The following is a 9,451-nucleotide window of genomic DNA, read 5'->3' as shown; positions in this document are numbered from 1 at the left end:
ATTTGCTTATCGGAAGTTTTAAAATGACTGTGTATTTCAAAACCTTGACTCAACTACATGTACTACACTGGGGTTGTCGTGATGGGTACATGTGCATGATTACGTAATACTTCTCAAAGTAGTAAGCAAGGAAAAGAATTAAGATGAATAAGAAAGAAAGTTGAACCTTGTCGAGACGAATTCCGCATACACAAAAGTACGCTGCAGCTCGATAGAAATTAAGAAGTCTGGTCGAGGTTAAAAATGAAACGAGGTAGAAATGCAAAATTGGGGCCGAATGTTGAAGTTAAGAAAAGAGCCCGGATTGGGGTGACTGAACATGAAAATGTTAAAGAAGCAAAAGATGAGGAAGAAATCCTGAAAAATATCAAGATACATCCCTTATTGCAAATGCCATTGGGCACACAGAAAATGGGTCAAGATGATAATGATATTAGTGATAAAAAAAGAAGCAGTAAAACGGTACCGAAAATCAAGAACCCTTTGTTGAGCGATTGGAAGCAACGTGATGGTTTCACTATCAACCCATACATCGACCAGTCTGACTTATCGATTGTGCCAGAAAGGAAGAGCAGAGCACTAAGAATCAATGAGCCTGGTAAACAGATTGAACGGGCCAACAATCTGCGACAGCGGGCTAAGCAAGAAAGGCTGGAATTGGAACATCAGGAAGAGCTAAAGAAGAAAAACCTCGTTCCAGACGAACGTATCGGGGAGGATAGATACGGTGACGAATTTGCGGAACCACCGCCATACATTGAATGGTGGGATGTGCCTTTTTTGAAAAACGGTATGCGCCGAGGATGCAGATACGAAGGCTGCGGAGAGGAGGTTGTTACATACAAGGATGAAAATAGTGAGGACAATCCGATTACAAGTTACATACAGCATCCTGTTCCGATTGAGGCTCCATGGGAGAGATTGATACCAACTCCGAAACCGTTGTTTTTGACAAAGCAGGAGCAAAAGCGGTTGCGGAAAAACCGGAGGATGCTTTTGATGAAGGAAAAGCAAGACCGAATTAAGCTTGGGTTGGATGCGGCGCCGAAACCAAAAGTGAAGTTGAAGAACCTTATGAATGTCTTGACAAATGAGACGATTCGAAATCCAACAGAAGTCGAGATGCGGGTTCGGCAAGAGATCCAGGAGCGTGCCGATGAGCATGAGCGGATGAACGCAGAGAGAAAATTGAACAAGGAGGAGAGAAGACACAAGGTCGAACAAAAGGTAGAGCAAGACCGTAGCCGTGGGATATACAGCTGTGTTTTTGTTGTGCAGCGTTTGGTCAACCCGAAGCACCTCTACAAGGTGGACATGAATGCGAAGCAGCTCATGCTCACGGGTGCATGTTTGCGGTTGAGGCGGGGGAGGAGTCTGGTCATAGTGGAAGGGGGGCTCAGGGGTGTGGAGAAGTACAAGAGCCTCATGATGCGGAGGATCAACTGGACGGCCAACGAGAGCCCCAGGACGAAAGACGGGGACAGCCCTACCACCGCTCCGGGTCCAGGTCCGGCTCTGCTGCTGGAGGACTTGAGCGACAACCGGTGTGACAGGGTGTGGGAGGGAGAGGTTCCCGAGGCGAGGTTCCACAAGTGGACAGAGTACACGTTTGAGTCCGACGAGGCGATCATCGAGTTCTTGAGCAAGTACAAGCTGGAGAACTACTGGCGGCAGAGCGTGTATCTGGAGCAGGAGGACGCCTAGCGACGCCGCATGGCGGGTGCTTGTCCTGTGTATTAGAGGGGTGTGTGGAATTAACATATATACAGAAGGTCGACAGTCAACTAACTAAGTAATCCATTAGCTAACGCTTATTCCTGGACCTTGGCCAAGATCTCGGAATCTCTCATCAAGAGGTACTCCTCCTTCTCGATGTTGATTGGCGAGCCGCCATGCGGAGGAAGCAGGACCTTGTCGCCTGCCTGGACGGATGGCTTGATGAGCTCGCCGTTCTGCGAGGTGAAGCCTGGCCCGACAGCGATCACGGTGGCAAGGTTGTTCTTAGGGGCGTTCTTTTCAGGAATGTAGATTCCTGACGAGGTTTTTTGCGGAACCTTGATTCTCTGGACCAAGACTCTGTCGAGGGTTGGCAAGATGGACTTGGCGGACTTGATGAGCGAGGACATGTTGTGTGTGTGTGTGTGTGCTTGCGTGTGTGTGCTGCTGTCCTGACCGTCCTCCACTGCTGTCGCCTCCTTCTTGCCGCAGTGTGGGGGTTGGCTGGATTTTATACCGGGGCCTGCTCGACGAGCAAGACGCCGAGGGCGGACGGAGCGTCGCGATGGAAAGTTCTCGATGTTGTGGGGGGCGAGGAGAGCTGGGGAGAAGAACATGAGAGGAGGTGGTACGGCAGGGTGGGGCCGGTGTGGAGCCATCGGCACGACGGACCCCAGCGTTAGCACCACCACCACCAGATCGGCAAGAACAGCAGAACAACAGCAGACACATCAAGATGGGCGCAGCATACAACATCCTCGGCAAGACCGTCCAACCACACTGGTTGGCCATAGGCACGATTGCGACCGTCGTCGGCGGGGCCAACGTGAACAGCATTCTCTCTGCGGTCGGCGCCGCTCCAGCAGCTGCTCCAGCACCGGCTGCAGCCGCCACCCCGACCCCTGCTGCCGGCGGCGAGCTCGACGTCGAGAAGGCCATCAACGACTTCTTGGCCTCCTCGGACGAGAAGAAGGAAGCTTAGGCGGCGTGCCGGCGGCGGGCGGCTGGCGGGGGCGTATGCGATCTCTCTGCTGGCCCCGCAGGCCCGTCCCTGACATTGCTTCTCTGTGACGAGTTAACGTATTCCGCATGAACAGTTAGTTACGACTTTATTTATTTATCTACTTATTTATTGACTCACTCAGTTATTTCTCGATGGTCTCGGCTGCTGGGCGGTCTGTCCGACGCATTGGCTGGCAGTACTGGCCGTGGCAATGGCCGTGGGCGTGGCGTGCTCGTGTTCATGAAGGCTGTAGATGCCATTCGTGCTGGTCCTGTTCACGCTTCCGGTATGTCCATGGAAACACCCGTGCACCAGACTGCTGGCGTGTCCGTTTGCGGACATGAATCGGGTCAAAAGGCTTCTCAGGAGCTGGCTGGAGGCTGGAGAAGAGACGAAGGGGGCCGGCAGGGCGGGAACAGAGCAGCAAGAACCCGCAAAAGAGCAGAGACAGGTGTTTTAAGGATGCTCATACTCACGATCGGCGACCTGTACGTTCCGGAGCGGGCGATCGACATCCCGGCGAAGTTCCGCAAGCTTCTGCAGCCGAGGGGGAAGATAGATAAGGTGCTCTGTCTGGGCAACATCACAAGCTCGAGGAGCACGCTGGAGTTCCTCAAGAACATCTCGGCAGACTTCCAAATGGTGCGGGGCGAGTTCGACGACGACCTGTCGCTCCCGCAGTCGCTGGTGTTCACCTACGACAACCTCAAGATCGGGCTGCTCAACGGGTTCCAGGTCATCCCGAAGAATGACCCATTGAGCTTGTTGAACCACGCGAGGATGATGGACGCGGACGTGCTCATCTACGGCTCGACGCACAAGGTCGAGGCGTACACGCTCGACGGGAAGTTCTTTGTCAACCCCGGTACAGGTACCGGCGCCTACTCGACGGACAGCCTCGACAAGGAGGACCGGATGATGATCAGCAAGCTCGTTGCCGACAAGCAGGGCGCAGGCAGCGCAGGCGGCGACGGCGCCGTCGCCGGTGCTGCTGTCCGTGACGGAGAGTCCAGGGACCCGGCAGAGTCCGAGGGCCCCGCAGAGAGGGCGGACGGCGCCAGCGACGCCCTGCAGCCGCAAGACGCAGACCGGACGCCGCCCAAGACGTCCAGCAACAGTCCCTCCGATACAGAGAACACCGCCGACGACAGCGGCCCCGCAGAGGCCTCGAAGCCCGCAGTGTCGCCCGACCTCGTCCCGCCCAGTCTCGACGAGCTCCAGCTGCACTCCATCGACGAGTACATGGAGCCCTTCCCGAGCTTTTGTCTCCTGGACGTGAAAGACTCCACGTGCACGCTTTACCTATACACGTTGGTCGACGGCGAGGTGAAAATCGACAAGCTCGTGTACGCCAAGGAGCAGTGATGGCGGCGACTCTTCCGTCGCCACCCCGTCTGTAGCCTCCCGTCTGCCGGGACTAAATAAACAACTACGCAGCCCAGCTGCCGAATGTCATCCACCACCCGCAACACATGGCCTGTGCTCCCGTTGCAGGACCTTAAGAGAAACCCTGTTCAGCCCAGCGCCGGGCCTCGCTGGGACGACAGAAGTGAAAATGTATAAAAGGGCGCTCCCTCCCGCCAAAATTTTTCATCTACAAGTCCGCTGAGTGGAATGTAGAAGAGGCATGGGAAAGGGTTAGACGGGCCAAAACTGAAGCACCACAGCAGCCACGGCGACCGCTGTGTATCGAGAGGGCCGCTGTTCAGGCGAACGGCGTGGAGAGATCTGTCTCTTCTGCTCCGGCCCCGTTACTATTGCGCTATTTTTTTTCTCTCTTTTCTTCTCAAACAAAGATTCTCTTCATATGATGACTTGAGTGCATTTGGCTCGAGACGCTGGTGTGACGTCCTGTCTAATCCTCATGCGTTGATGTGGAAAAAAACACGCTACCTTTAAACTTTTTCTGACTTGAATCATCTTTGTTTGAAGCTCTTTTGCTTTTGCTCTGGCTCCGTCCCTTCAACGTAAACCCGCCGTAGCGGCACGCAGTGCTCGTTTTCTTGTTCTTGGTCTTGGTCTTGGTCTTGGTCTAGTATATGCTATAAAACTACGGGATTACACTGTCCATGTGCTGGCACACGTCATTAGATAAGATCACTCTTCAGGTCGTCCTGCTCCTCGGCGTTATGGAAGTTGGACGGAACCAATTCGTCAACCTTCAGCACCTTCTTCATGTAGTACGCATCCTCCCCGTCCTGGTAGTACGACTTCTCAACACTGAGGACCTCGAACGCCAACGTGTCCCGGTAAAGGTGCAGAGCAGCTCTGTTGGACTCTCTCACGTGTAACGAGACGTACTCGGCCGTGAACCCCTCGCAAAGCGTGTAGAGACACTGCCTCATCAGCTTCTCCGCTATCCCCATCCTTCTGTACGATCTCATCACCGAGAGCGACGTGATGTGTCCATGCGGTGTCTTGTCTGCCTCCGTATCATCGTCGGCCATCTTGCCCAACACGTATCCAACTACTTTCTCGTTCACCCCCACGTACTGCACCTCCGCTTTCGCAGTCTTGTCTGACTCTTCGTCCTGCTCCTCCAATTCAACATCGGTGCTCACAGCAACAAAGGACGCCTCTGGCCATGAAAGCAAATGGTACAAATAGTACTTCATTGAATAATTTTCGGGTAGGTTGCTCAAGTTGGCGTTCTGCATCGCCTGCAAATCATCGACAGTTGCACGTCTTATCGTCACGGGCATTGTGTGTGTGTCTGTGTATGTCTTTGTCTGTGTATATGGGCTGCACTCACCTGCGATCTGCTTTCCCTGAAAAAAGGTCAAGCTCTTCTTCCCCATTCTGTCGACCCTCTCACTCCATTTCTTCAGCTTGATGCTTTTTTCTTCAACTTTCCTCTTTTGTGCTTCTCGCACCTGCATCGGTTTTGGCTAGCAAGAGACCTCGACACAGTTGGACCAGCGTCCTACATGTTATCATGACTGGTACCTACACAAACCATTAGCATCAGTGGTAAACCTCAAGCTTCTGGTTGTTTCCCGCCCTAGTCACAAGCAAACCCACTTAAAATGTCCTCTGTTAGCAAGGTAATTCTACAGGGAACAGGCTACAATCCTGCAATTGGACCGCAATCAACAGATCCTAAACAGCAGAAACCTACACCAAACCAACCGGCAACCGGTGTGCAGCAATCATCTCCTCTGCCTTCTCCAGAGATGATAAAGAAACAGGTCAATGTGACCAGCCATATATACGACAGAAACCTATACCGGACCAAACACGAAATATCAGTTTCTTCCCTCTGTTTCCTTTTCATGCAGATCATCTCAATGAACTTGAAGAACTCGAAGAGTTTGCTCGAACTCGAAAGAAAGCTAAACAACTTGGGCTATACTGTCGGCTTGAAATACTTAGAATTGAGCTCTCTTAGAGTCAACTTCAGCAACAACATCTCATCGACCGGTAAATCCAATCTATCGAAACGAAATATCAGACTGTTGGAAAGCTTGCAGTTCATCGTCTCTTCCATCTGGACGAGTCTTTTCGATAAGCAGGCAGATAGCTTGGAAAAGTCTTCCGAGCATGAAAATCAGTACATGATAATTGATAACAACCCCGTGATGACAAAATATATTGGATTGCCCAAAGAGTATGAGAACTTGAACTGTGAATCTTTTGTCGCAGGTATAATAGAAGGTATGTTGGACATCAGCTACTACAAATGTGAAGTCAGTGCCCATACTGTTCCAAGAGACACTTTTCCCAACAGAACCGTCTACTTAATCAAACTAGATGACTCTGTTTTGGCAAGGGAGGCTCGTCTTGACGTATAGTTTGCCCTTTTCCGTATGTGCCACGCTTTAACTCAGTTTTCTGATCGGATTTCGTGATGCTTATACTTCTTTCCTAAGCTTATTTTTACTCATAAATAATCAATCCCACACACATGTCTAGGCAACTGAGAATATATCCCTCTCAGGCCCCCCATCGAGGAAGCCAAAAGTCAACTTGTATGTATCTTTTTCGTTTACCGAACTTCACCGATTTCTTCCCGATTCCATCCCGTTCTTGCCTTACTAATACTTGTAGACGGTAAAAGAAACTCTTTCACTGGCTTTCCGAGAAAGGCTGTAGCTGCAGCCAACATGGAGCATGTCAAGCAGAACAGTGTAAACCAGCTTAGTCAATCTGAAATGACCTCATTTGAACAAAATTCCAAAATGATTCCAGGTCAAATCAGGGAGACGACTCCGGAATATATATACGTAGTCGGTGAAAGTACATTAGAGACTTTGCCTGGAACTGTAACGCCGCCGGTTCCGGTGTATTCTCCCAAGGAAAAGTTGACCGAATCTTGTATATCAGTTGCATCCACTCCGACAAATCTTGATTACAAGTTGAAGGACAATGATGAAGCCATGGTTGAGTTGGGTCTGTTTTTATCTAAAGATGCCACTGGAAGGCGCAAAAAGAGAAATAGGGTTTGCTTCATTGCATCCGATGGCGAAAGTGTTGATGGAAGAGGCGAACCTATTAGAGAAGTGCTCAGCAAACATGAGCTGATGAGACGCAAGAAGAAGCATCAGAAAATATTGCGGAAAAGAAAGAACATGTGGCAAAATTACAGGAAAGCAAAAAACCAGAAATGCACGAATAAGATGGACATTGTCTTGAAGGGAGTTCAGATACATGTGAAAAAAAATGAAGGAGATCTAATCTAAACAAGGTTAGCTGCTTCCAGTGAGTGAGAAGGTTGTCTCAGCATGACTCAATCTGCAGCAGAGAGAAGAATTTCATCATTTTGGCTATATATTGTTTAAGATCTTGGTATTTATTGGCTTCATTGACCTGCGTTTAATGATAAGAAGGGAAGAGGTGCAACCATACTGGATGTGAGAAAAGTAGAAAAGACTACCTGTAGGACTTAAACACCAACAATCAAAAGCTTTGTTCAGCTGTATCAGTACTTGTAACGCTCCTAATTGGGGGTTGAGCAGAATCCAGCCAACTTGTTTGAAGACAATAAGCTGAGGTGCTCAAATACACAACCGCAAACTCCGTGCTATAAATGTCCTAGCCGTCTAAAAATTTAAAATTGGAGGGTTGGCCGAGTGGTCTAAGGCGGCAGACTTAAGATCTGTTGGGCGTATGTCCGCGCGAGTTCGAACCTCGCATCCTTCATTCTTTTTCTTCTCTTTGTCACATATTTTTTTCTTTTTATAAGGGCCAACTAGGAATTTTTGAATTTTTGCGTTCTTTTGCGAGTGCGGCCTCATGGTGAAATGAGAGAAGCCTTCACTACCGACCACCTTTTTTTCCTGTTTTCCTGACCTATATTGCCAGACTGGCAGTTCTGAAGGCAAATAAACTCAGCTTGAAGTAGACGAATTGCAGTGTGTTTTGCAAGTTGACAAAAACCAGAAACCAGATCATAATAGCGGATCCATAAATAGCGATGGGGTCTACATTCCATAGCCAATACACTTTAGAAAACACCAGCCCAAGCAAAGAGGCTCGAAACAACATGGTTATGCACAACTCTAAATATGCTGCCCCTAGAAGAGTAGTGAACAAGCGGAAAATTGGCAGTGACTACACGGAGGGTGGCAATGGAGTCAATGTAGGTGGTTTCGACAGCATGAAAAACAAGTATCATAGAATAATGAAGAGGCAAAAAAATCCAAACGAAATTTTTGGGCAGAAGTTACCATTGAATAGAATAATCGAAACCCTGGATCAGGAGAAACTTCAAAACCTTATAATCAATTTGGTCACGGAGAACCCGGAACTGGCCTCAAAAGTTATCGACGTCTCTCCAAAAATCACACCAACCGATGCATTAAACGAACTTAGACGAAAACTAGAATTAATTCTAATCAATATACCATATAAAGTAGAGTCAACTTCAGACTACTCTTTTCTAAGAGTAAAATCATTTGTGAATGATTTTTTCGAGTCATTATCGGACTATTCACTAAATTTCATAGCACCAATAGAGACAGATTCGACAGTGTCTATAACGTTTTTGAAAAACTTCTTGGTTGATATTTTTCACAAGTTGCCTAAATTCCAGGCCGTTGAATTCAAATATTTTTACAATTTGACCATTGAAAAGTTCAATTTGATATTTTTGAACAACATTACACAGTTTTTAGAAGAGAAGAAGCAAAACCTATTACTGGTCATCAACGAAAATTGGCTTGATGATTTTAGGAAAATAAACATGCTCAACGGGAACAACTTCAGTAAAATAGAAGTTCTACTTGAAGAAGAGATTAACAAATACTACACCTCAGGATCGGTGATTCTCAATAGTGAGAAGGCAGACGTAACGGACAACAAGCTGGCCGGGCTAGATAGCTTATTGAACTTTGCATACCAAAATAGCCCACTATCAAGTACCACGTTGAATAATGTTTAACACAAATGCCTGTTTCTTATATTTAAAACTTTGCTATGTTCTTCCGCATCTTGCTTGGATTTCCGGTCATCTTCGGTTTCAGCTACGTCCTCTCTTTTTTTATCATCCCGTTATGTTTCTGTATTTCTTTGCACGCTAGCAGGATTTTTATTTCAGCATGAAATTGATCTGGTTCAAGATAATCCACACTTACCCCACCTTTATAACACGCCCCTTTTTTATATCTTTTCTTCCAACACCGCATACATATTGCCCAATATATGTCAGGATACATTCCCGTAATATATGTAGATTGTATTTTCAATTTTATTTACAGGAGATATACAAAGCGGTAATTATATATGCACTATTTT

General features: G+C 48.1%; 7 protein-coding genes and 1 non-coding gene across 8 annotated transcripts; 6 read left to right on the top strand and 2 right to left on the bottom strand.

Annotated features, from left to right (window-relative positions):
* Positions 1–3: 3 nt before the first annotated feature.
* Positions 4–1,981, top strand: PICMEDRAFT_171878 (hypothetical protein). Its single transcript, XM_019161499.1, has one exon. The coding sequence runs from the start codon at positions 244–246 to the stop codon at positions 1,702–1,704; it is 1,461 nt and encodes a 486-aa protein (XP_019016511.1). The 5' UTR covers positions 4–243; the 3' UTR covers positions 1,705–1,981.
* PICMEDRAFT_74157 (hypothetical protein) lies at positions 1,812–2,126 on the bottom strand (the record flags this gene model as incomplete). Its single annotated transcript, XM_019164692.1, has 1 exon — positions 1,812–2,126. The coding sequence occupies one exon, from the start codon at positions 2,124–2,126 to the stop codon at positions 1,812–1,814; it is 315 nt and encodes a 104-aa protein (XP_019016510.1).
* Positions 2,127–3,181: 1,055 nt separating this feature from the next.
* On the top strand, positions 3,182–4,084 carry PICMEDRAFT_74156 (hypothetical protein; the record flags this gene model as incomplete). Its single annotated transcript, XM_019164691.1, has 1 exon — positions 3,182–4,084. The coding sequence occupies one exon, from the start codon at positions 3,182–3,184 to the stop codon at positions 4,082–4,084; it is 903 nt and encodes a 300-aa protein (XP_019016509.1).
* Positions 4,085–4,512: 428 nt separating this feature from the next.
* On the bottom strand, positions 4,513–5,482 carry PICMEDRAFT_17866 (hypothetical protein). The gene has a single exon (XM_019161784.1). It carries the CDS (start codon positions 5,419–5,421, stop codon positions 4,807–4,809), a length of 615 nt encoding a protein of 204 aa, XP_019016508.1. The 5' UTR covers positions 5,422–5,482; the 3' UTR covers positions 4,513–4,806.
* Positions 5,483–5,661: 179 nt separating this feature from the next.
* On the top strand, positions 5,662–6,840 carry PICMEDRAFT_55112 (hypothetical protein). The gene has a single exon (XM_019163181.1). The coding sequence runs from the start codon at positions 5,746–5,748 to the stop codon at positions 6,508–6,510; it is 765 nt and encodes a 254-aa protein (XP_019016507.1). The 5' UTR covers positions 5,662–5,745; the 3' UTR covers positions 6,511–6,840.
* On the top strand, positions 6,823–7,398 carry PICMEDRAFT_65009 (hypothetical protein; the record flags this gene model as incomplete). The annotated part of the gene is made up of 1 exon (XM_019163484.1): positions 6,823–7,398. One exon carries the CDS (start codon positions 6,823–6,825, stop codon positions 7,396–7,398), a length of 576 nt encoding a protein of 191 aa, XP_019016506.1.
* A 376-nt stretch (positions 7,399–7,774) lies between these two features.
* On the top strand, positions 7,775–7,858 carry PICMEDRAFT_t115. The gene has a single exon. It is a non-coding gene; the product is annotated as a tRNA-Leu (tRNA).
* A 165-nt stretch (positions 7,859–8,023) lies between these two features.
* Positions 8,024–9,443, top strand: PICMEDRAFT_17864 (hypothetical protein). Its single transcript, XM_019161783.1, has one exon. The coding sequence runs from the start codon at positions 8,202–8,204 to the stop codon at positions 9,096–9,098; it is 897 nt and encodes a 298-aa protein (XP_019016505.1). The 5' UTR covers positions 8,024–8,201; the 3' UTR covers positions 9,099–9,443.
* Positions 9,444–9,451: the final 8 nt, after the last annotated feature.

This window comes from Pichia membranifaciens (assembly GCF_001661235.1).
Source record: "Pichia membranifaciens NRRL Y-2026 unplaced genomic scaffold PICMEscaffold_5, whole genome shotgun sequence".
Taxonomy (NCBI): Eukaryota; Fungi; Ascomycota; class Pichiomycetes; order Pichiales; family Pichiaceae; genus Pichia; species Pichia membranifaciens.
This window is presented reverse-complemented; position numbering and strand designations above follow the sequence as displayed.

Bases quoted from the DNA above. Each gene is read 5' to 3' on its own strand.
- PICMEDRAFT_171878 (XM_019161499.1), top strand. From the start codon at position 244: ATGAAACGAGGTAGAAATGCAAAATTGGGGCCGAATGTTGAAGTTAAG.
- PICMEDRAFT_17866 (XM_019161784.1), bottom strand. From the start codon at position 5,421: ATGCCCGTGACGATAAGACGTGCAACTGTCGATGATTTGCAGGCGATG.
- PICMEDRAFT_55112 (XM_019163181.1), top strand. From the start codon at position 5,746: ATGTCCTCTGTTAGCAAGGTAATTCTACAGGGAACAGGCTACAATCCT.
- PICMEDRAFT_17864 (XM_019161783.1), top strand. From the start codon at position 8,202: ATGGTTATGCACAACTCTAAATATGCTGCCCCTAGAAGAGTAGTGAAC.